The sequence below is a fragment of the Abramis brama genome (genome assembly GCF_963993115.1).
Source record: "Abramis brama genome assembly, chromosome: 1".
NCBI lineage: Eukaryota > Metazoa > Chordata > Actinopteri > Cypriniformes > Leuciscidae > Abramis > Abramis brama.
The window spans coordinates 22,300,507-22,326,876 of record NC_139963.1 but is presented as its reverse complement, the minus strand read 5'-3'; the positions used below and the strand labels follow the sequence as shown (position 1 = coordinate 22,326,876).

The 26,370-nt window shown below is 38.0% G+C and overlaps 2 protein-coding genes across 2 annotated transcripts; one reads left to right on the top strand and one right to left on the bottom strand.

The window, feature by feature from the left end:
* The first annotated feature begins 7,356 nt into the window (after positions 1-7,356).
* nr1d1 (nuclear receptor subfamily 1, group d, member 1) lies at positions 7,357-14,882 on the top strand. The gene is made up of 8 exons (XM_084110569.1): positions 7,357-7,784; positions 11,020-11,325; positions 11,411-11,499; positions 11,607-11,751; positions 12,021-12,736; positions 12,829-13,014; positions 13,130-13,340; positions 13,944-14,882. Exons 1-8 carry the CDS (start codon positions 7,733-7,735, stop codon positions 14,138-14,140), a joined length of 1,902 nt encoding a protein of 633 aa, XP_083966695.1. The 5' UTR covers positions 7,357-7,732; the 3' UTR covers positions 14,141-14,882.
* Positions 14,883-17,002: 2,120 nt separating this feature from the next.
* LOC311067275 (uncharacterized protein) lies at positions 17,003-24,231 on the bottom strand. The gene is made up of 10 exons (XM_084089018.1): positions 24,181-24,231; positions 23,417-23,513; positions 22,480-22,603; positions 22,238-22,395; positions 21,921-21,977; positions 21,655-21,797; positions 21,252-21,417; positions 20,385-20,524; positions 18,143-18,305; positions 17,003-17,392 (listed from the first exon to the last, which is right to left on the bottom strand). The coding sequence occupies exons 1-10, from the start codon at positions 24,201-24,203 to the stop codon at positions 17,327-17,329; spliced, it is 1,137 nt and encodes a 378-aa protein (XP_083945144.1). The 5' UTR covers positions 24,204-24,231; the 3' UTR covers positions 17,003-17,326.
* Between the last annotated feature and the right edge of the window lie 2,139 nt (positions 24,232-26,370).

Below are 26,370 nucleotides of genomic sequence, written 5' to 3'. Positions count from 1 at the left end.
GATTATAATAACTTATAGGCCTAAGTTTAGCCAGTCATAAGTTAGCGAGACCACATATTATGCCGAACAAAAAAGGAAAATCAAGCAGCTGATAGTCAAATGAGTCTATAGTTGTAAAGAAAGGCAACAGGTAAATTAATAGCAGGGTCCACCAAAGAAAAAATATTTTGGGAAAAATGTTCTAGGCTACTAAGGATAGTAGCCTTATTTAAAAAGTCAAATGGATGTCTATAATATCCCTATCTATAGATCCCTATCGTGTCAGTATGAATGCACGTTTAAATAGATTGTTTCCCTCAGACCGCTGAGATGTTTACATGAATGGTTGACCGAGACTACCCGCTTTCCACGAAAACAGAGCGCCGGGTCGACGCCCACTTTACTGTTCCACTTTAGTCGTAACAGCACCCCCCGCACGTGGACCAGCCTGGTGACCGCGCGCATCCGCAGCAGTACATTCGGTGACGACACACCCCTATCACGCTCCTGTGCGTGCAGCGCTGTCCTAAGTGCGGGACAACTCACATGGCACACGGGGACCCTGCGACTGCAGCGAGCAGAAAAACAGGGAAGCATGACTCTATGCGCATCGATGCATTGAAGAGGTTTCGCATATCGTTTAGACATTAGCTTGAGGATTGAACGGTCCAGCGCGTGCGTTTCCATCGTAGCCTACACATGCCAGAGAAGACTGGCGAAGCAAATTACCAGTCGCTATTCGAGTTAAGAGATATAGATGTAACGTTAGTTGCTGTTTGAAGACGTTCCTGTGGCTATTAAACTACTTAAAGTCGTTTAAAGTAGGACTATTAAAAATATGTTTTCATCATGAAATGAAATTTCGTTAGGCTATACGAAATCATTTTTCCTTCAGCCTTAAAATGAGCCTCGTGAGAAAAGGATTAAATCGAACACCGGATCATTTCAAGTGAAGTCATTATTTAGGAGGTTGTGCAACTGTGAGAAAGAGAGCAGTCGCTGGAGCTTTATTGAGTCACGCGGACAGTAGGTTATGAGGCGGCTCGAAGTGACCTACATTCATAACGCTGCAGTTTAGTCTTCGCGTTTTAAAACTTGATTGTAATGATGATATAGCCTTGTTATAGGTATATAAAGTATTTGTTTCCAGTGATTGTATTTATTATTATAATTTTAGGAATTTATAAAAGAACATATATTCATATGATATTCATCTCGCTCAAGCAGGAACACAATCTGGGCCAAACCCAAAATGGCTAAAAACTAAGCTTTTAATTGTCTTATCCACAAATTAGCCTATTGGTCAGGAAATTAGCCAAATTCAAGACATTATAAAGCCATTGTGGTCTCAGAAAAACATCAAAGACAGAATACATTTTCGGGAGATTATGGGTGTGGAGTGATGAATCACAACGAAACGGCATGGATGAAGAGACTGTGTCATTGTGTGGGGAACGTTTTTAGCTGATGTTATGTGTGAGCTATACTTCACTGTGAAAAGTAATTTGATGCTTTGGTTGCAGGAGAATATTGTTGAATGGCTTGCTTCCCACAAATGAAAAGTTATATAGCAATGCTCCTGCCCAAATTGCAAAAACAATTATGAAGTGGTTTGAGAACAAGTCCATCAAGCTCATGTTTTGGCCTGGTCACATTAAACTCAAACGAACTGGGAGGCATTTTCAGCGAACTGTTTGAAGCAATTAACAGTCTGGAACAACAATGACTTTTCTTCCTGTAAAAATCTGTCTGCAATTTGGGGAAGGCTAATCTGTGCTAAGTTAGCCGACTTTATCTACAGTAGCCTAGCCATTTGTGCAATTAATGCTAATTTTCTGATTTGTGATTAAAATGGTTAAGACCATTAAAAGACTAATTTGGCTTGGCCTCCTTTTTTTTTTTGCCCAGGAGTGTATATGCCTATAATGACAGCAGTCTACCTAAAGGCTTTTTCGTTAAATTCCAGTCAGATCCTGAGAGGAGCGCACGAGCAGCCCACTGTTGCTATGGTTACCTCCTCATATGGACCCTTTGGCGAGTATCTGTATACCACGTACGCGTTACTTTGCGAACGTTTGTGGTTATTGAAACGTTTAAAACCCCTGTTAATCTACTTATCTGCAATACAATATATGAAACATAATTTTTTAAGAAATCAAACAGCTCTGTGTCAATAATTCCTATATTGATTAAAACAGCTCTGAATGAATTGGTTGCGTGGCTGATTCGTGTTTGTGTTCTCCGGGTTTGCTCACTCTAAAGACACGCATCAACATTTTACCAACACATTTAGACAGCCTTGGCTCTGCTGCCGCCTTTGGTGTTCCCAGATGGAGGGAAAGAGCAATGTTGAGAGGCTAATGAGTGTGACTTCCTCACGTGGTCGAGCACGAGCATTTGCGCCAGAGTCAGTCAACACAGAGAGGACGAATAGCACAGGGATACAACTACAGTTCCGATTGTGAGGCCAATGATAAGTAGCCTATCATGCAGCATGTTGTAAATCGTCATTGCTAAAAATATGCACGGCTGACAAGGTGTGGTGCTTTCTGGAGAGTCGAGATTATTATTAAGGTTTTGACGGGTCACCATTTTAAAACGAACAGTAGGCAAATAACGAAAATAATGTTCTTATGCATAAATATTATTTCTTTATTTATCACTAGAAATAAATACAATATTAAATAAATATTAGCTAAAGTTAATACTGCAATAGTTTTTGGCAAGCCTATCATTCAATACCACCCATGGGCTTTGAACATCGAATACTATTATTTGAATTTTATAGTAGCAGGTAAACAATGTAAATAGGCCACCACCCTACAAAAAAGTACTGTGACAGACAGTACCAAGCTAATAATATAGCAGGCCTACTGAAATTCATTATCTGTTCTAAAAACTTGGTACGTTACGCATTCAGCACTTAATGCGTTTATCAATTCAGTACCAGAATCAGAATTAGCTTTTTTGCCAAATGTTTACACAGACAGGGGATTTGTCTTGGTGAAAGAAGCTTCCAGTGCACAGACAGAATGACGGCGATAAGACACAGATAATAAAAGTAAAATGTGTATGTGTGAATAAAAGTGAATAAAAATAAATAGACAATATAAATATGTTATATGCAATGCAATGCAATGCAATGAAAATAATAATAATAATAAAAAATTGCTGCCTTAAATTAAGTTTAATCAACTTGGATGTTTAAGTCATTTCAACTTAAATTACGTTAAACTGACTTTTAAAAACTATTGAAATCTTGTATAACTCATAAAAAAGTTGAAAATTGCTTAACTTATTTTGAGAAGTTAAAGCAATGTAAAAACATATGTTGTCATAACTTATTGATCATTATATTGTTTTACAGTGTAGGCTAGATGTGGTACTACAGTAAATAGGCTAAATATGATACAAATGGTAGGTTACAGATCCATGGCTTTGCTATATGATACCATCATTATAGGCCTGCATGTTCATGACTTCATAAAAGCCAAAATCATGATACAACATTTTAAACTGCAGCTAAATCTTTAATTCTGCTGTATTCAAATGCAGTTGGGATCATGCTCAATCAGTTATGGCTTTAAACATTTCAGTTGGGCGTGATATAACTTAATATAACGTGATATAACTAAAATATAACTTTTAAAATTGTACTCAAAATAACTCAATGTTAATTCATACTTTGCATTATGGCACAGCGAAGATCACACAAAAACAATGCTATTGATATGAGAGTTAGACTATTAGCTGGTATCAGGTCAGTTTATTTATTATTATTTTTTAAATCTAGTAGCACTGACCAAGATACAACAGACCTGCTGGTCGGAATATGGTACACCGGTACGTTCCATGTGAGTTGTGTGTGTGCGCGCGCGCACAGAACGGACACGGTGCGCGGATGGAGTGGTTTTGCATGTGAACTCAGCGACTTGTCAAACTCAGTGGTGTCTTTGCTGTGAGACGCGGGAGTCTGCGTGCGCAGCTTTAAGTCCACTCATGCGATTTAAGTGGTGCGCGCGCCCGGTCTCATGGTGTTTGGTGCAGTAACGTGATGTGCAAACGTGACGAAAACTGCATCAACTCGCCTTTGCAGTGGCACTGTTATTATCCTATCTTCTGATATATACAACAACCACAAATATTCAGAAAATTGCCATAAAGATATGGTCCAAAAATAGAAGCAACAGGCGTGGTCAGTTCACTACATCAGGCAACTCTTGGTGCAAACAGCTCTTCGCCAGACCTATGAATCATCTGTTTATGTTTTCCACTTGCTGTGTTGTTTGTCACGTGCAGTGTCACGCGGTGTTGTTATACAGGTGAGAATGATTAATCATACCTGCAATAATGCGCCCGAGAGATTCACGTGAATGCAACAAGTGGCTCGTGCAGTGCCATAAGTGAAGTTACGGATGCGACTCAGCTTATTGCTGCGAAATGGTCTATTTTTAAGTAGCACGATTTTATTCTAAGACACGTGCCTGCCAGAGCCCCGAAAAGAGGATAATGGCCTTCCAAAAGCTGGTCAGTTTTTCCCTAGGGGAGACGCTCTATCTGGGACACAGTGAGAACTTACTTTGGGGGTGAATCGTTGTTTTTGAAAATAAACTTAAAACAGCCTCAAAAGCTGAAAAAGCACAGGAAGTGCCAAAATAAATCTTCTAAATACGACTTTAGACATTATGATCGATCGTGCATCGTAAACGTGGTGAGCACAAGTTAATAATTAGGCTGTAGTATACAGGGGCGGACTGGGACCAAAAAGTGGCCCTGGACTTTCTGGCCCACAGCAGTCCACCACATCCCACATCATAACACATTGGCACAATAATGTGCAGAATAATTTTTAACACCACTTATAGCATAAAAATATAACACAATACAAAAATAAATGCTATTTAAACATTCATTTTAAGTAACAACATATATTAGGTCATATTTGTAAAACAAAGGGAAACAAACAGAAGAACACAACATTATTAATATAAAACTATCAAGACAGAATATCAGCTAGTCAGGGGGAGCTAGAGCTGTCAGAGCCTGCTGAACTGCTACTCTTCGCGCCAAATGTAGGCCTATAATGTTAATTTGAATCTACCTCTAATGCTTTTTTAACACGTAACCTTTCAGCTCCACCTTTTCTTTACTTCCTCTTGTCATCCATGGACAATTATAATAATTATATAAATTATTATAAAATAATGATCTGGTTAGTGAACAAGTCAGTGCACGATAATAATAGCAAAACAGCGAGAAAAGAAGTCAAAACGACACAGATAGAAGGCTGTTTTAATGTCACGTCATGTTACCTGAGTGTTCCTTGGCGAATATTTCAATATTAACATGAGCGGAGTGGAATAAATAAAGTGTTTAGCAGGATTGATATTCAAAACGGTAACGTTAAGCACGCACTGCTTTGTTTACAGTTTGTGTATCTGCAGCCGGCAGCGTCGGTTTCTCTTTTTGAATGATGAATATATCTGCAGAAATAGACCGTTGTCTCATTTACACGCAGACGCAGAACGCGCATTCTAGCTGACAGCCGGCTGTAGTTTTCTCGGTGTGTTCAAGTGCAGCTTTTTTTCCCGCGAGGCGACAACACAGTCGGCTTTCATCAGCGCTAGTTCATCGGCGTCGGCTTGGTGTGTTCCAGGACGTGAAAGGGGGCGTGTTTCAAGATACGCAATGGAGTAGACCAAACTAATTAACAGGGAGGGAGTGCAATCCACTCACAAAACACTTGTCGGTCGCGCCCGCGCGATCGACTCACTCATCCATTTGCGTAGAAAATAAATGTAATGATTTCCGTCATTTAAAAAAAAAAATACATATATATAGGCTAGCCTATATATATATTTGTGTACCGGGTGGGCCGGCCCACTTTGGCCAGCGGCCCACCGGGAAAAGTCCCGGTGCTCCAGATGGCCAGTCCGCCCCTGGTAGTATATATACATTATATAGATAATGTGTGTGAGAGTAGTTTACCCTAAAACTCAATGGTTTAAAACCGTAATTGTTCGTATATGTCCATATGTGTCCACATTTAATTGGTCTCCAGTTAAAATGTTATTCCAGCGTGCCACTCTGTTCCCAGTGTCACCTTCAGTACCTGTTTGAACAGAAACAGAAGTGCGTAAAAGCATATTTTGCGCACAGAAAGCATGTCGCCAAAAACAATCTAATCAGATTTCATGTTTTGACAATTATAAAAGTGAATACATTTGTCACGATAATATTAGGTCTCTTTTCTGATGTTTCTATGTGTGACAGAGGCAAAAAAGTATCCAACTAAGAAAACTGCAGTCCCCTGCACATAACCAGATCCTGGGGCCCTCCTCATCTGAGGCATTTTTCCACTTTCTACTTCTGTAATTAGATGTCCCGGATATACTGTATCTTTATTCACTCTATAGTCTTTGCTTATATGGAATATTGCAATCAAAATACTTTTCAGCAATCAATATACTGATAACTCAAAATACTTTTTTTGCATGGGTGGTAACACCGAGGAATTTTCATATGCCAAATATTAAGATAACATGAGACGTTTAAAAAAGTTATAAATGCAGTTGAGTAGCTATACTTTGTCAGAGTATAGTTTTATTTTGGGAAACTTTTACTTCACTACATTCCAAAGCATGTCGTACTTTTTACTGCACTGCATTTCATAGAAGAAAAAAAACATTTCGAAATGTAGAAATCACCACCCCCTCCGAGAAGCAAGAGCCGAATTCATGAATGCGTTGATTCTTTCCATTATTTCCTGGTTGGTTCACACATCACACTGAACTATTCATTAGACATGTCTGGATTTGAATGTCTACTAAGTTTTGGTAATAAAATAAAAAGTTTGCCTATTTGCAGATTACAAATTAAATGTCTGCACTAATATTTCTTATTAGTGTTGACTAATGCTGGCTAAATAAATTATAAACATTGTTAATCGATCAGTAGCCTATGTAATACAAGTACATTAACTAGCCTACTCTTACTGGAGTAATAATGTATCTGTACTTTTACTGATGTGCGTTTCATCCAACACTGATATTTTGTATTGTCTGAGTAGTGGGAGCAAAGATCTTGAGACAGACAAGAGACTGACACATTCTAAAAAAAATAATAAAAAAGTACAAGTAGTTTAAATCCCTTAAACTGATACCTTCTCCTTATACAAAACCACTTTCACGCGTAAAACGCAAGCAGAAACAGTAATACAAACAATTCCTCTTGACATCTGGCGATTTCAAACTCTTTAACTTGAGGCAGGCACGTGCGCGGGGAGTTTTAAAATTCGTACCGAAATGTTTTCTGGAGAAAGTGTGTCACTGGGCCACGAGGTTTTCGCCAAGGTCACATGGACACATTTCGAGCCTCGTGCAGCGGCGGTGAAGTGGGTGCGCCTGCGCTCGTCTCATCCAAGCATGCTCCTTAGAACGAGGCAGTCTAAGCAAAACCGGGCCGACTTGACAGAACAGTTCAGAGCGACACAGATTGGGCGAGTGACAGGACAGGCGCAGGCTTATGATACATTTTCGTTAAATTATCCACATTTCACTGATGTCTTTGCGCAGCCTTTAACATCTTTTATCAGCATATAGCAGACGCGCACCTATTTTATGCGATTTAAGGAAAGCCATTATTGGCAGTTATGACTTTATCGTAAAGAGGAACTGAGAAGAAAAACAGAAGTGCATCTAAAGAGAGTGCATCTCCACTCTGGGTATCGCATTGGAGATTGTCAAAAACTTGCATGACTTTACTGGACCTCAACATGACGACAGCAGTAGACACAAACAACACAGGTAAGACTCTCTGGATGCTTTAAGAATCAGTCTTGTTGATCATTCTGGTTCAGCGATTTGTTTCACCTCTCTGCTTAATCATTATCAACTTGCATGTTCATAAATTTGTTGCATTATACGCACCATTGACTGTTGGGCAAACGGTCCACAAACTAAATGTAGGCTATAATCATTGCTTGGTGCGGTGAAACGTAACAGCTATCTATAGGCTATAATATTTCTTTAAAGTAGTAAATCGATGTATCACGGTTCGCCAAATTATCTCGTTTTTAGATTGCATGGTTCTGAAACAAACAATCACGAAGGTATATGTTTAATGACATGAAACATATTTCGAATGTGTAGATATTTAATTATTCCTTGATAAAAGTATCCTTCATATGTGTGATACGACTGTTTAGGTATGCGTATTTTTCTAGCGTGAGAAAAGTTATAGAATAGATATAGATAGAATGTAAATGTCAGACGAAGGCAAGGACATCTCGGGTTAAGACACAGTGTTCTCGTGAATTTCGGGGAACTAGGTCATAACTGAAAAGTCAGGTGTACGGACATCCCTGTGATGCAGGCGAGCGTCGAATATCCTCACTCGATTCACATGGACCGCCGAGCCTAGCCATGTGCTTTTTGTTTTCATTCTTCTCTCTCCGCCTACAGCTATTGGTAAGCGTAGTCGCTCATTACATAATTCCGCCTTGCGATGCGTGTCTGCCCTCCAAGAGCGAACTCGTGTGTGACGCTGCAGTGTGAGCCATGTGCGCGCTGCGATTGGCCCGAAGAGTGAGACGCGGGGGTGGGCATCACGTTAACAACGTGTTCACTTCAAAACTGGGACATGAAATTGATCCAGTTTAACATAACAGTTTCCCCCCCTTTGCTCTGACATGAATACGTCACAAAATATCCCCGTGACTACCTATTTCCTCGAATTAGCCTAGTGTTTAAACATCTTTATTAGATTTATCTTTGATTATTAACAGAATATTATGGCTGACTTTTGTTCATGATACAACAAGAGGAAAATGTGTCAGCGTATTTTTTTAATTGGTTTTATATGTCGCTATGATTGGGATGTTTCGTCTCTAATCCAGATTAATTTAATCCATGATTCGAAGACGTTCGATAAAATGCTGATAAACGTCTGACTGCAATTTCTTACTTAATACGTTTCTGGAATACTCGATTGTGATTGGTCAGTCGTTCATTCAGAAGTCAAATATTCATTGATAATGACTGTTGCCCATAGCAACACTGTTTATATGTATATGCTTATCCTACATAGCTGTACTTGCGTTCTTTTTCTCGTATGACTCCCAAGTAAACCTGTAACAATTGTTTATATATCACAAATAGTAACTATTTATAATAATTCATAGCTGTGTTGGAAGGGGTAACGTTAAGTGGGGGGAAATTCCGGTTCGAATCTTACTCTCACCCTTTACCTGTCGTAAATTCACTGCAACGCCCAGTTTTGAGCTTAAGAGACAAATATAATGAACCCAATGTAAACACTGACAGCAGTATTAATGTAGAGCAAAAAAGCTTGCTCATTGCATGTAGGCGTGAATGAATGGTGAAGCATTTAAAAAAGCGGCGCGGGTGTGTTTTGAGAGGCGTGCCTAATGAACGGAGTCTCGTTGAAGGGCTGTCCTTGTGTGGCGCACGTGGAGGGGAGGCGTGCTCCCCCAATGATACGCCTGAACAGCTCACACGCGCCCCTGTTGTGCTTACACAAGTATTTCCTTTGACAGGCGTTTAGGAAAGTCTTAAGTGTTTTGATTCAAAAACAATTAGGAGCCAGAGGAAGCACGTTTTTGAACATAAGCAGGGTGAAGATCCAAAACCACTGTTGCCATGTAACTATAACAGAAACATCCACAATGAACTCACTAAGTTAAAGTCTAAAACAGTCCAGTGGATCTAATCTAATTTAATTTGTGACAGGAGCGTTTCCATGTTGTTGCTCCACCTGACACAGTGACTTGTTGAACTTTTGTGCAAGTGCACACTTGTTATGTAACTTCTAATTGGTTTGCCTTTGACATTTAAAATGCTGTAAAGATTAAACTTGCAAAACACTTTGATATCCATAACTTAACACTAAAATAAGAGCACTTTACGGAGTGCTTAACTCTTGCATTGTCAATACAAGATCTTGACCAAAAATTGATGCACCTCTTTCTGGAAATAAATGTGATGTTATTTCCATCAAGAGGTGCATCAATTTTTGGTCAAGATCTAGCATTGACAATGCAAGAGTCAAGCACTCTGTAAAGTCTCCACCAGCACATCCCAAAGACTTTCACTGAAAAAAAGGTCTGGACTCAGAGGTGCCAATTCATGAGTGAAAATGATTCTCCATGCTCCCTCCCAACCATTCACAGTTTGAACCTGATGAATCTTGACATTGTCATCATGGAATATGGCCATGATGTGTCTTCCTACATGTGGTTTCCTAAAATGTAGTTTCCATCAAGTGCAGTGATTTGGTGTGCAGGAGGAAACAGTAAAACATGAGTGATGGAACTGAGTTTAACTTCAGGGGACCAAAGGTTAGGAAAGGCAGGAAGTATTGGACTCTAGGGAATAGTATACAAGGCAATGCCAATGTGTAAACTCTAACACACTGCACAGTTCTTCAAGAGCAAAGTTGACTAATCTTATCTGATTTGAGCTGATGATTTAAACTAATGAGCAGGATATAAGTCAAACAAAAACAGAGTTGTAAATGTTATTTATCAATGCACATGTCTGGGCATGTGCAACCAACACATCATGCAGAGTTGTGCATTTGATACACAGAAATGTCATGAGTCAAATGTGGCTGGCTCACATGGTTTACTGGTGCCAATGAAACTATAAACCAAAAAAAAAAGGCCCTCTGAGACACAAGCTCAGGAAAAAAGGGAGTGGCCGCTGGAATTTTTTAATGTCCCCATCCAGTTTACAATAACAATTCCTAGAAAGTATCCCTATTTTCCACCAGGACAGATTCTCTCAGCTTCCCCATTTCCTCAGCACCATCTGTTTCAGTGAAACTCCATGTGTAATGGAGAGAAATATTTATAGGAACATTTTTACGAGGATGTACCCACAAGACTGTTTTAGGGAGGAGAAAAAAATACCTGAGAACATTTTCAACTCCCTCTCGGTGGGCCTCTCTCACTTTTTGTTTTCGCACTGTGCAGCGAACAGGGAGCAGTCTAGTAAGTGCGCTTTTCTTTTTCATCGCCAGGTGGGGTGATATCATACATCGGATCGTGTGGAGGCTCTCCCAACCGCACCAGCCCCGTGTCCATGTACAGTGAGAATTCCAACAGCAGCCTGCAGTCCTTTACGCAACCCTGCTTTGGCTCTTCATTCCCACCATCCCCCAATGGATCCCATGATTCCTCACGGATGTACACCAGCAGCAGCAGCAGCTCGAGTTCTGGATCAGGAGAGGAGGGAAGCTCATCATGCTCTGGTGGATCCCCAAGAGGCCGTGATGATGTTGGAAGTGCACGCAATTCACCCAACAAATCAGTTGCCACCCTTACTAGTAAGTGATAAGAACCATGCTTTACCTGATCAATGGACAGTATGGTGTCCAGGAGAACGACTATAACATCTGACTTTCCTTCCAGAGCTGAATGGAATGGTATTGCTGTGCAAAGTGTGTGGCGATGTGGCTTCTGGTTTTCACTATGGGGTCCATGCCTGTGAGGGCTGCAAGGTAAGAAAATAGTATCTGTTTACATATACAAAACTTTAAGAAACATTGCACTTTTAATTAGAGCTTTTGTTTAAACAAAAAATTAACATTATCTGCATGGTCCACAGGGATTCTTTCGACGCAGCATCCAGCAGAACATCCAGTACAAAAAGTGCCTCAAGAATGAAACTTGTACCATTATGAGGATCAACCGGAACCGGTGCCAGCAGTGCCGTTTTAAAAAGTGTCTGTCCGTGGGAATGTCCCGAGACGGTGAGTATCTAGACAACCAAGCTTGGAGAAATACAGAAAAATTTAGGGATGCACTGATATTAATTCTGACTGTTATTACATTTTTAAATGGGTGGAAATGAGCATATCCAATTTCAGCAGATATCGATAAATTAAAAAAATATAAAATAAACGCCCAATATCAGATATAGTACCAATACTTCCTACATACATCCGTCGAAAAGTTTCTAAATAGAACATTGGTATACATCCATCAATATGACATTTTCTGTACTTTCTTTAACCCCCAGCTGTTCGTTTTGGTCGTATCCCAAAACGCGAGAAGCAGCGTATGCTGGCCGAGATGCAGAACGCCATGAACAACATGGTGAACAACCAGCTTCAGAATGAATTCCAGCTGGCGAGCATCACATCAAACCCCCCCTGCTCTTCTTCGTCCCCATCCACCACTTCCTCATCTCCTTGCCCAGGCCTTACAGTGGGGCCGCAACCCCAGCCCCCCGCAGTGGCCGTAGAACCAACCTCATCCCCCCCGGCCCCAACAACCCCATCGGTGCAACCGGCTCAGAGCCCCCCACCTCTTACCTCTTCTCCACCACTGTGCTCCAGCCCAGGTGTAGACAAAACCATCGCCGCCATAACCCAGGCACACCGCGAGACCTTCGTCTACGCTCATGATAAGTTAGGTTCAGCGCTGCTGCCTCACAACGGCGAGCTGGACAACCGAAGCAGCAACCGCTGCATGGCTGGATACCACCTCAATGGCCACAACACCATCTACCACCATGATAATAATGTCGCTCATCATTGCAACAACTTTGAGGTGCCACCAGAAAACGGCCTCCATTTTCAAGCCTCCCAAGCACCTGGACAACATCAGCAGCACAATAACAACGGCCAGCGATCTCCAAACAGTAACCTCTACGCCGTAAGCCACAGTCAGGAGTTAAACAGCAGCTCACAGGGTCAGAACTGTCCGTGGAAAAAACGCAAGGAGATTCTGCTGGTAAGACCTTTGGTATTCTAACGATATGTTCTTCTTAGTACCAAGTAAAGAAGTCTTGGACTTTTGATTTTGAACGGATTTCTTTTTTCCAGGCTTGTCCAATGAACATGCATCCTTACTCGGACCCTAACAAAACACCCCAGGAAATTTGGGAAGACTTCTCTCTTAGCTTCACCCCAGCGGTGCGAGAGGTGGTGGAGTTCGCCAAACACATCCCAGGGTTTAGCACTCTATCCCAAAACGACCAGGTCACTTTGCTGAAGGCCGGAACATTTGAGGTAAGTCAATGATATTTAATTTAAAACATCAGACTTTCGTCAAATGTAAAAAAGTATGCCACAATGCCAAATTAGGTTTTACTAAGTATGTTTTATTTTTGAATCTCTCCTGCAGGTCCTCATGGTACGCTTCTCCTCGCTGTTTAACGTAAAAGAGAAGACTGTTACGTTCATCTCAGGCGCCACCTACAGATTGGAGGCCCTGAAAAGCATGGGCATGGGTGATTTGCTGGGAACCATGTTTGACTTCAGTGAGAAACTCAACGCATTAGAGCTCTCAGCAGAAGAACTGGGACTCTTCACTGCAGTGGTGCTGGTTTCTGCAGGTAGGTTGCATATTAGTGTGAAAGGGATAATTCACTCAGAAATGAAAATTCTGTTATCATTTACCCAACCTTACGTTGTTTCAAACAAATTAGACTTCACTTAATCTTATAATGAAAAATTAAGATATTTTTAATGAAACCTAAGAGGTTTCACTCCCTCTACTGGAAGTCCAGGTAGAATATCCAAAAAGGTCATGAAGGTGTTATAAAACTAATCCATAGGAATCAAGCTGTGAAGAGATTGGATCACTTCATATGATGATTTATCTTTATTAAGTTTTGGTTAAACTTGCACTGCATGACTTGCTTTCTTCTGTGTAAAAAAAAGAAGAAAATGTTTTGAAAGATTGTTTGTACAATCAAAGTCAATGGTGCCCAAAACAACATCGGACCCCATTGTCTTTCACTGTATGAACATAAACACCAAGGCGTTTTTAAAAACATCTTCCACAGAAGAAAGAAATGCATAAACGATGACAGAATGTTCATTTTTGGGTCAACCATCCCTTTAATGGCTTGACACTACATATATATCATATAGTAAGTACGTTAGTTTGATCCACTACTTAATTTGGTCTCTCATCGTTTGTTTCTGTTGTACAGACCGTTCTGGGATTGAAAATGTGAATTCAGTGGAGATGCTTCAGGAAAGTCTAATCCGGGCTCTCCGAACCCTCGTCAGCAAGAGCGCCCCTTGCGACGCCTCCCGATTCACCAAGCTGCTGCTCAAACTTCCTGACCTGCGCACGCTGAATAACATGCACTCGGAGAAACTGCTCTCTTTCCGCATTGACGTCTGAGGTTGCAAACCACTGCCATGAGAAGCCAGTTAAAGTGGGTCACCGCTGGTTGACTGCAAGACAAAAAAAAAAGGGTACAAACATTAGAACCCGTTCCAAGAGAACAAACCAATGCATTTGGCACTTAAAAGGACTTGATGACACATTTGAAGGGATGCTTTGGTGTCTAATGATCGGTCAGTAGCCTTTATGGCTAGCTAACCATATTTAGGGCAGTTAAAAGGGTCTTTTGAGATGCCATTGCTTACTTGAAATGGGTGATATAATGAAGCAGACAAAAACACTCACATTCAGACTGCATCTGCATAGGGAACAATTGCAAAATGTCTCTTGCAAGGCTTCACCAGCCAGGCCAGAAGGATCTCCAGGCCACTTCCAGAAAGGAGACGACAGCAGCAGATCAGAGCGTCTCCTCATACCCAGGCCTGGGTTCCTGCTACACCCACACTCAGAGATTAAATCATCATTTTAGCTATGATGCAAATGAAAAGCTATACATGGTATGAACCTTCATGCATATTCACATCCCTGTGACACTGTAAAATATTTGTAAATATGATATACATACTTTAAATGTTTTCAAATGTATAATATATATTTTTTTGTAAAGTTCACATGCTCAACGCAGATGATATATAAATATATGAGCACAGACATATAAGTAGGGTGTATGCATATTATAGAACTTCCGACATGTATTTCAATTGTCTTTTACTTCATAAAGCCATTTTATGAAACAAGAGTGCTGCATGTTGTCTTTTTTCAAGAGGAAAAATCTCATTTGTGTTGAATAAATCTTTAAAAACGTTTATTGTAAAAGAATAAAAATGTATAAAAACAAATGAAATTATATAATATATAAATTATATCTACAGTATTTATATATATATAATATAAAGTATTATATATAGTATACTACTATACATACTAAGTTGCTTTTCAGTATCAAGAGAGTAATACGCAGAATGTATCATTTCTGTCCTCAATAGTAAATTTAAAGGCAGTGTCCTCTAGTGGGAGCTGCGACCGGTTGCATAAACATAGCCATAATGTGAAGACAGTGTCTTAAGTTCTAGTATGACCAACTAGCAGTTAGTCAGGGGCAGTCAGTCTTAGTTTTCGGTATCAAAGTAGGCTTATCTACGTTTTTATGTAACTGACTTAAAAAAGCTATGAACCGTCTTAAAGAAAATAAATTGATGTCTAACTTGTAAGACTAGTTTTAGAGGTTTATGCAACCGGCCCCTGGTGTGTGAACAAATATAGATGACAGGAAATTATGCCAATTCTTTTCCATAAGTGCTGCAATTGAGTAGGACAGTAGAGTTCTCTGACAATAGGTAATTAAATTAGTACAATATGCGCTGTTCAAAAGTTTGGGGTTAGTAGGACTTTAAAAAAAATAAATGAATACATTTATTCAGCTAGGATGCATTAAATTAATCAAAAGGGACAGTAAAGACATTTCTAATGTTACAAAAGATTTCCATTTCACATAAATGCTGTTCTTTTGAACTTCCCATTCAAAGAATCCTGGAAAAAGTATAATGGTATAATCAACAAAAATATTAAGCAGCACAACTGTTTTCAACATTAATTATAATAATATTTGTTTGAACACCAAATGATTTCTGAAGGATCATGTGACACTGAAGACTGGAGTAATGATGCTCAAAATTTAGCTTTGACATCACAGGAATAAATTACATTTAAAAAAAATATTTTAAAATGTTATAATATTTCACAATATTACAGTCTTTACTGTATTTTTGATTAAATAAATTCCTCCTTGGTGAGCATATGAGACTTGCGTTCAAACAGCAATTAAATAAATAATGGAATAACATTGAAAATATTAAATACTGGAAATTTACAACAACGAATGGGTCATTTAATAATACTGCAACCCTAACAGACAATGGAATTAAAATAGCTAAAGCATCTAAAAGTTCTTGCAAATGGTTATTATAATATTAAAATATTTACTTAGTTAATCAACACAGGTAAGTAGAAAATGATAAGCAAGTGGGAAAAAATACAATACCTACCTCATTCATTGTAAATATATATCAACGTAGTACACTAACGTGAATTAAATTTAACAATAAATCATATTTTTAACATATGAAAGAATATGGAAATAATGAGGGGAAGTATGGTTCACCTAGCTAGGTTGGTAGGTTGCTACGTTGTACTACGTTGTCAATGTACTACGTTGATTGCAAGCAAATACCACTGACAAGATCTTTGTCATTATTTGCCAAGACCCGTCTTAGTTTTCCCTGTTAGACATGGAGTCTGATCTACAAAGCACAGCATAGAGTCCAGGCCCCATCTCATTACAGACAGCAGAATGAGCAGAGAATATGTGGAGTGCTCTCCACACACATGGACCCAGAACTGGGTCATTGTGCCCTCATAATCAGTTTCACAGCTCCCTATTGGCCAAATCCAGAACAAACCTCACATCTGATTTGGCCAATAAGAGCAGCTCCTGTTGTGTAGCGCCAGAGGGCGGATAACTGGTACAGAAAGTGGAGTCATGCTCTAAGTGCCAAGTAGAGTATATAAAAAAAAAAAGACTGAATTTGATCTCGTTTCATAACAAGCTCGGGGGTGGCCAGAGGCCAATGTGATAGGAGCTTTACATGTCTGAGGTGGAAATGTGCGACACTTTAAAAGTATCCAACTCTGTGTAGTAAAAAAGGGAGGATTACATATCCAGGCAGCAGAAGAACAAGCCTGAGTCTAACCTGTTACCTAACCTGTTATGTCAGACAACAGCATATGGAACGTGCATGTGGTGCTACTTACATAAAGTGCTGCCCTCTAGTGTTAAAAACAAGAGTAGAAGTGCAAAAGTCAAACTAGATGCCATTTAATACATTTTAGATTCATTTTATTTAAAAGCTCAATCCTTTGATACGGGTGAAGAGCAATTTTATACAAAATAATTATAAAAGTACTGACAGTCTGGGTTGGTTAGATAAAGACTGAAAGCACTTTATAACTCACAATAAGTACACAGACACAATACAAACATTCATTTATATATCAACAATGCAACTAGAACTGTACAATGCAGAGAGTGTACGTGTTATGTAATAGACTCTGACTCAGGACATGACATACGTGGTGGAGATCTGCCTTTCTGAGTCAGGGCAGGAGTACATTTTGACGTTCACATCAGATGTTCGGATTGGAGGAGAGAAACTCAAGCCACTCTGTCAGGACAGGATGTTGCTCTGCGGGCTGAAAAGAGGCACTTATGAATAACAAACTCAACTCAGAAATGACTTAGGAAAAAACATGTTGCAAGGATAATAGTGGATTTACCAGTTACTTGCTTGGGGGACACATTTAGAAAATGCAATTCATACATACAATGACTTCAATGTATCTCTTCTATGATGAGCAAATGATATATTAAAGTCTATTTTGATATTGTTTGGGGGAGCATAAAGTTAAAAAATCTCAGGATGATACAATTGTTCTGATATCACAATACAACTATAAAAATAAAAAAAATTCAAAAAAATTCTACAACACGGTTAAATTAAGGAAATTAATATAAACAATATTAAGTAGTTGTAAAATGTCATGTGGTGCGACTCCCCAAAAGTGTAATGATATCCATTAATTAAAAATTCATGATATTTAAAACAAAAAATATAGATATATAATACACTTGAAACCCTTTAAAAAAAAAAAAAAGTGTACAATCAAACGCTTTCAAAGTGTAAGGAAAATGTTACGCGAGATGGTGGTCATTAAATTTAAACAACAGTTTTTCAAAACCATATCAAGCCAACATGAACACAAAGAGTACACTTCTAAGAACATGGCACAATATTTATAAAGTTTGAATATGGTGCAAACATAAGGTCACTATGCAGCAAAAAGCAATGACAGATATTTGCATATCTTGATGCTTTGCATTGCAATTATTAAAAAACAACATGGATCAGCAAATTGAAACCAAACCTTTTCACTCTTCCTTACCTGTAGATTGGTGATATCAAACAGATTGCCGTCTTTTCTCACAGACAGAAGAGTAGCTCGACCGTGTGATGGGTAACCCTCCTCAACCCTCAGGTGACAAACGGTGGTCGCAGTCTTGAGAAAGATCAGAAGCTTTTCAGCAGGACACCAATCAATCGCAAACCTGATGAAACAAATGTAAAATTGCAAATGAGATACAGGGAGTAAAATTATTCATCATGTAAGACGAGTTTCCCCTTTTATTGCTGTAAAGTAGCAATGCTGAGTTCCGGTGTTGTGTAAGGGTGGTTTCACTACAGGGGTTCAGGCTGCAGGACTGCCGAATGACTAAAGAAACATTATCAGCAAGATGGAAAAATGAACATTTCTTGTCCATTACCACCCACTGCTACTTATACCAACGATGGAAATAAGTGCAGGTATAATAGCAAAATATGTGGGAGAGCATTGCTATAGTTTGACGATATTGTATTGCAATAGATAGCACATTAATGTTAATACCAAATCAAAGCTATTTAAAACTTTTGTAATTTGAAAGGGTTTTGTAAGTAAAAATTTGTAAGTGAAAGGGTTTAACGACAATATCTGGTTACGGTTACACTTAAAATAGATGTATGAGATGAATAAATCTTATACCATTAATCATACCCAGCATTTATGCAGAATGAGAGAGAGAGAGAGAGAGAGAGAGAGAGACACTAGGAGGAGAGCCACAAGACTAAAGCTAGAGAAAGAGATCCAAAGAGCAGGCCCCAAGAAAAGAGGACCCAGAAGAAGAAGAGCCAGGGCAAGTTACAATCTTCCTTTATCCCTTCCTTGACCATGTGACTGAAACCCAAATGTGAGACATTCAAACTGACCAATCAGAAGATGACAACTTCCCCCACATACTAAAGGTGTGACAATTAGCAGACCCTCGATGTAAACACATCTTGGCCTACAGGCCTTGATCACTGTCAGCACCTCTTTGCCTTTAGGAATTCCAAATGGACCCTGGAGGGGGTTGGAATGGGAAAGCAAAAGTCTTTGTTGATTTTCATCCTTACAGTTGTTACCTTAAATTAGAACATTCCGCAGCAGCTGAGATTCAATAAAACCAAAAATAATCATAAATCAGAGCAAAGGTCGCGCTAACTGAATATTTTCCATCATTGACTCAATGTTTTTAGCAGTGACAAAAAATCTTTTTGCCAGATTACACTGAGGGTGATCTATTGTAACGTGTAACTGTAATACCCACCCTGCGAGTGCGCTCCAGTGTGGCAGCAGAGGGTGGGTTCAACCTCTAGAACAAAATGAAAACTGCTGCGAGTCGTCTGTCTGAGGCAAAGATGAAAAATCTAACGACAATTGCCTCTGTATCAGTCAACCTTGATGCGTCTTATTTATTATTACACACAGGAGAGCACCCAGTTTAAGTCGATGTGGACCATGAGGAAGATATGAGTTGATGAGTCGACTGAGTTTAGGTCAGTTCATTTCAATCGTAATTGTATTTTATAATATGGCACAGTTCATATTAGCCAGTTCAGGCTACATCGTTCTGTTTATTCTAAGCGTGTGCTTGTCTGTCACTTTAAATGCACAAGCTTGTTACAGAAGGATGGATTCTGATTGGCTGTCAATGTTTTTATCGTTTATCAGCTGGATAAAATCCTTCTGAAAGTGATTCCAATGATATCTTTCTCTGTGCCGTTATCGTTACAGCTGTGGTGTGGACTATTTATTATTAAGAACGATTTTAAAGCTAGGCAATATCTTTATCATTATCATCCTTGGAGTGAATGGGACTTTAGTGGCACTCCGCTGTCAAACAAACATTCATCTGCTTCCTGTGGTGTTGAGCATGAAAAGTGACTCACAGTCTCTGCTCTCTTCATAAGTAAATAAATGTATAATCTAGCCTATATGCTTGTCCTGTCAGTTCACGATTAAAAATGAAAATGTGAACAAAAACAAAAGCTATTAAACATCTTATTATCATTAAAATATGAAAATTAAATGACGTTTACGACCCTGTTCGTCAAATAGTGTGTTTATCAGTATTAGGACACTTGTATTTTGAGCAAAATTTTTCAAAACATGCTGAATGAAGACAAGACTATGCAGCTGTCACACATTTCACTTGTTACAGTAAGAAGATTTTCATTTTGAGGATGAGTTGTATGATGTCTTTGGGTTTTTATGAACCTTCTTCTTTATCAGCGTTTGATATGATTGAATATACTTTAAGAAAATGTACCTGGAGTGAAGAGCCTGAATCTCAGACAGCATCTCTCCTTGACTTGTGTACCGCTCCATCACCTCCACAAGGGCGGCGCTCACTTGCCTAAGCGGGCCGTTCACCGTCTCCTCTACCAGGCCAGCGGTTCCCTGAAACACCTACAGACAGGAAAAAGATACGTTCACAATAATATAATGAAACAAAATGAAAACCAGGTAAAACTTAAAATAAATGTAGTTCTAGAGGAATATTAGCTCTAAACACTGACAAACTGACAAATTGTATTACCACCATATGATCACTACCATTCAAAAGTTTTTCATTAGTTATCTCAAACAGTAACAAATGTTAACATCTTTCTTGATTATTATTAAAAAATGTTTTATTTATAATGACTTAAATACAATCTTGGTGAATAAAAGCCTTAAATTGCCTTAGCGTTTCCACACTTAAAAAAAAAAAAGTTTTAGTATTGTACTGTACATTTGCATTTTTTTTACAACAGTACAAATTCTAGTATATTCATAACAATGCGAGTAAAAAGTTTGAATTGAATCTCAAATTTCTATATTGTATGCATGTACTTATGTATGTATATATATATATATATATATATATATATATATATGTGTGTGTGTGTGTGTGTGTGTGTGTGTGTGTGTGTGTTTTTACTTTCGAACTTTTACACATTTATAATGATATATTAACTAGAACAAGAATACAAAAAAAAAGTATCTTCTGAACTACGTATGAGTGCATGAACAAAGTCTATATGTTTTATGATAAGAAGCATGTTCCCCTTTTGAAATCAGGCAGCTCATCCCTTAATTCACATTTCACCGCTTTCAGCATCACTTAAAGGAAATATTTGCTGAGACACAGTACCTGAAGTTGGAACTCGTCACTGGCTGTCATGGTGATGGAGACACGCAGAGGTTCAAGTGATTTTTCGGCAGCACGAGGCAAGAGCTCAAGGCACAGCTCAGAGGGACTGACTGAGAGCAGCCTATACTGCATATTTCTCTGAGTCAATGTGACCAAGGTTTGCAGCCTGAGAGACAAAGAAAATAAAACAAAGAAAAAGGTTTATTGTGATTATACATAACTTCAGTGTAATCAGTCACAACAATCTTTAGAATCTTTGATACATTTAAAAAGAACATAATTTAATCGAAATAGAAACCTTTTTGATCAATTTAATGCATTCTTGCTGAATAATATTATTAATTTCTGTAATAAAAAAAACCTGACCCCAACCTGTTCAACAGTAGTGTATATACAGACTCACTTGTTTCTTAAAAGAGTCCAGTCACTAATTCGAGCCTGCTGTCTTTCAAACTCATCCTTGAGCTTAGACAGATGCACATCACACACATTCAAGGCGTTCTGGGCTGCCTGGAGGGAATCTTCCAACTGAAAACTGATTTGTTTCTGTGCGTGAGAGAAAGGAATGAAAATGTAATCAATTTGATTCAACCAGTTTGTCCCACAGCTTCATTTTGGTGAAGAAAAGTTGAGCCAAACCAAGAAGTATAAAGTAAATGGATGTCTTACCTCAGCTCTCTGATTCTGTTTAGCTGTGATTCTTTCCTTCTCTTTGCACTCGTCCTTCTGAACGAGAACGAGATTTAATGTACAATACAACTGTATGAGAATGCAAGTATCCATGGAAGCTCCATGTATAGCTGCATAAAACCACATCATAAAAGTGGTCTGTCATTCTATCATTGTTGGAGTTTTTTAAGGGCAACAACAATCAGCCAAAAAAATGGCTTTTTATCAGATTAATCTAAAACATAAATCAAATTAGTTTGATCAATCGGATAACATTTTTTTTTTCTTCATGATGTATCAGAAAGAAGCCCGATTACCTTTATCTGCAGAGTGGACAGTAGAGTCTCCAGTTTCTGCCGTTTACTCTGAAGCTCTTCCATGCGGACCTGGAAAGCACTGATCAGCCCTTCCACCTCCTGAACTCTCTCCTGATATTCTGCTTTTAAAGCCTTCCATGCAGAACGAGCTTCATTACCTGTGCACCCAAATCAAGGCATCATTTCACTGCTTTGTTTAGCAATGAACAGTCATGTACAATAATCCATGATGTGTGAGTTACCTGGGTTTTGGGGACATGGCTCATTCAGCAGCTGATCCACTGACTCCAGACCTGCCAGCAGCTGGATCATGTCATACAACACACACAGCTGCCTGAATATATGCTTCTGTTTTCGCCTGCAGTCCTACGCACAGAAACAAATGCCTTAAAGTCGGCATGAAACGCAAGTTGCGACAGTGTTTTCAGAGTGATAAGGCAAGAAAACAAGAAAAATTTAGGGTGAGACTTGATTTTGTCCATCTGGAATTGATGGGATGGTTGTAGTTTATTGCTGTGATGTCATGTGAGTGACAGGTTGCCCCGCCCTCACGCCAGTAAACACATCATCAGAGAAAAGAGATGTCATTGCAAGAGGAAGTTGTTTTGATTAAAGATTACAGGGGCAGATGAATTTAACAAAATAACGATGTGCATGAGTAAATCATTTATAAAAAAAATAAAAGAATTGTCTACTGATTTCATGGTGACTTTAAAACATCTATATTTTATTACATAATTTGAAGGAAATCCTATATTATGTAAGGGATAATGTATAGCGATGCGGTTGTTATAGCGAATAACAACCCCGACAGGCTGAACGGGAGCCTGTCTTGAATCAGCCTGAAGGGGTTGTTATTCGCTATAATAACCGCATCGCTATACATTATCCCGCTTATTACATGGCTACCTACAAAAAAATATATAATTTGACACAAATTATTGATTTAAAAAGGAGTTTATTGATTTAAAAACGATTGTATTGCTTCCGCTAAAGAAAATAGTCCGTTCCGCGTCCATAGCAACGCTCTGTTTTTCATGGCAACGGTGTGAAATAACAGACCGCATTCTACATTGGAATTCAACCAAGCCATGTAATAATGTTTCATAATAGTGTGTTTTTAAAGGGACATCGTTGTTATAAACTGCAGTTACATACATAACAAAACTCAAAATGTACCATCAAATAAGGAGCCATAATTTCTCCCTCTCCTGTTTCCTGCAGTTCGGTGGTGTTCCATGATTTCAAGAAGGAAGAGTCAGTCCTTTCCAGAAGTCTGAAATCAGAGACTATTATTTAGTGTTTATTTATTCATATACTCTGTCTTTAAAAACTACCATGGTAAAAAAAAGGCTTTCAGAATCTTCAGATCACCCTCTGATATGCATGAATTAGTAAATCCCAAAGGAAACTTTACTTTAAAACAAAATGAAAACAATCCCTGTATATACAATTATCAATTAACTGAAGTGGATATGCATTTAGGGTTGTCACACTCACGTGCACATCTATTGTCTTACATAATGAAGGAAATTATTTAATTCATCAAATGACCATGTGAAAGTTCCTCAGTGTATTTCAAATAAGTGACGTAGCCAGAATTTACGCTGTCACAAACATAGATGATTTATACAGTTATGTGAACGGGTGGTTTGGATGCAACACCAAACCCTGAATGGTTAACAGTGATTTAAATATGCACGTAATGACGGCAGCGGCTACTAAACGACCAACGTTTCACTGTAACAAAAATACCTGAAAACTACTTTGTAAGAAAGACACATTTTCAGGCCTTTGTACTACTTTCACCACACACATAAAAAAACATTTTCAAGTGAACCCTTGATTCTTATAGCATCAGCGTAATTTAAAAAAGTATAAAACACGGTAACATTAGTTCTAATAAACGCCGCTTTCCTTATAGTTTTTTAGATTATACTTACGCTTCGCCTCTCACCGTCGCCATTTGTATTTTGAAACTTACCCGCCTAACGCTGATTGGTCAGAACTGCGAGGCCTTCGTCACAAACGTCAACCAATCATTGTCCATGAATGAAACACGTACTTGAATTTACCATAGATATGTATCTATGGAATGTACAGCCAAAAAACAATACATGATTAGTGTATTTTACAATATATTCATAACATGAACTAAATATTTTTCATTTTGTACATTATATTTAATCTATTTGTTTTAATAATCAGTAAAAAAAAAAAAAAAAAAAACGTTTCTGGGTTGTGTTACGTCTTTTAGATTGATTTAGCCTATTTAAATAAGACTTTAAGAAATACAATTGTAATGCTTATAGCAATATGTAGAATATATAAAAAGCGTTGTCATTTAGTAGCTAAAGAAAGTTAAGCAGTTCTATTTCAGTTGCTCATCATTACGATTTTTTAGCTGAATAAAACTTGAAAAATGTATAGGCTTACATGTATAGATGCTGGAAAAAAATGTATACCCTTTAGTTTCAATAATGAACTTTACTCCACGATTAAACCGGGGGAGAGCACATTTCCGTTATTACTGGATTAAGGCTCAAGTCTTAACTGCAAAACTTTCAAAAGGTATTAAGATTATTATTATTATTATGAAGAATATTAGCCTATAAGTTTTCTATCGTCAATGCATGTCTCATTTTTCAAATGGAGAACATAGCTGTCAGACTCCTAAAAGTGGGAACCCGTTAGCTTTTCAGCAACATTTATATAATACAATTCATTCAAAACATAAAAAGTTATGAAAAATGCAATAAATTTAACAAATGTTATTATTATTTTAAATATCACAATTTCTCCTGATTTCCAAAAAAAAAAGAAAGAAAAAAATCCTTATTCTAAGAACACTTCAGTATAAATCTGTGTTGTCTCTATTATGTTAAGATACTTACTCAACTATGAAAAAAAACCCCATGATATTGTAGTTTGGATGCCAGAATTCTGTCAAATTTATCTATAAGAGCTTTTTAAAAATAAAATACAAAATCATAGAGAAACTTTGTGCAATTGGACCAACAATAGATTAATTACAATAAATCATGGTTTAAATCATTTAAATTGATTCTGAGATGACCCAATTTCTGAGAAAAATTAGCTGCATTTATGTCAATTCTATAATTAGCATTAACATTAATTGTAAAATGTCTGTTTTTTTTGTATTGTGTTCCTCTATAAATTTAAGTGTCAAACTGTAATTTAAATATTTTATGGACAAAACTGTCTCTACAGTCCATTCAGCTTTATAACATACTTTATATCAAACAGTATGTTTTTATAAAATATGACAGACAAAGCTAGATGTGCCACAAACGCACACAAACACACAACCCAGACACAAGAGGACACCAGTTTACTCATCTTTTATTGTCACATTCATATCTATGCTCTGTATTTTTTTTTACAAGGAGTTCAAAACAATAGTGGATGAGAATCAAAGAAAATCAGGCAGGCAGAGGGCTGAAAGTCCCGATAATGTCTGTGGCACCTGCTGTGAGAAGGGTGAAGGGATAAAGGCAGTCTGAAAGGTAGTCTACTTCCTCTCTCATCCTCCTAAAATGTGCCCTATTTAATTCAACCAACCTTCACTCTCCTGTTGCATTATTACAGGTGAAATGAAACAATAAAAATGAAAACGATTTCAACATCATGCTGCTCTGTGTGGCCTGAAAAGATACTATGTTGCGGTTCACAGAGAAAAAGAGAGCAGATTCTATTGCAAACATAAGAGATACAATCCTATGTCATTTCTTAAAAAGCCATCAGAAATATAAATCAAATAGAAAGATGAAGAATTTGTAAGTTAAAAAAAAAGAAGAGACTGGATAGTGAAATTGACATATTTTTATGTTATTTCCCCTCCCACATATCTATTCCATTTCCAAATTCATCCTGAACAATTTCAAAAACATCTGAAGAAAAATCATCTTTGGAAGTAAAAGACTCCTATCAGTATATGGAGATGTTGCTACCCAGTTGCTGTAGTCATTTATTATTAATATTATTATTATTATTGATTCATTAAGCCTAACATTTTCAAAATTAACTTTTTGTGTCCCTTTTTTTTTTTTTTTTTGATTTATGTCATGTCCTATCTGTTTGTCTTTATTCTAAGAGGTAGATCAACCAAAAAA

Coding starts and splice junctions, on each gene's coding strand:
- nr1d1 (XM_084110569.1), top strand. CDS start 7,733: ATGACTTTACTGGACCTCAACATGACGACAGCAGTAGACACAAACAAC. Junction 11,326..11,410: donor ATCAGTTGCCACCCTTACTA/GTAAGTGATAAG, acceptor CTTTCCTTCCAG/AGCTGAATGGAATGGTATTG. Junction 11,500..11,606: donor ATGCCTGTGAGGGCTGCAAG/GTAAGAAAATAG, acceptor CATGGTCCACAG/GGATTCTTTCGACGCAGCAT.
- LOC311067275 (XM_084089018.1), bottom strand. CDS start 24,203: ATGGCGACGGTGAGAGGCGAAGC. Junction 23,514..24,180: donor GCGACGGTGAGAGGCGAAGC/GTAAGTATAATC, acceptor CTCTGATTTCAG/ACTTCTGGAAAGGACTGACT. Junction 17,393..18,142: donor TTGATATCACCAATCTACAG/GTAAGGAAGAGT, acceptor GCCTCTTTTCAG/CCCGCAGAGCAACATCCTGT.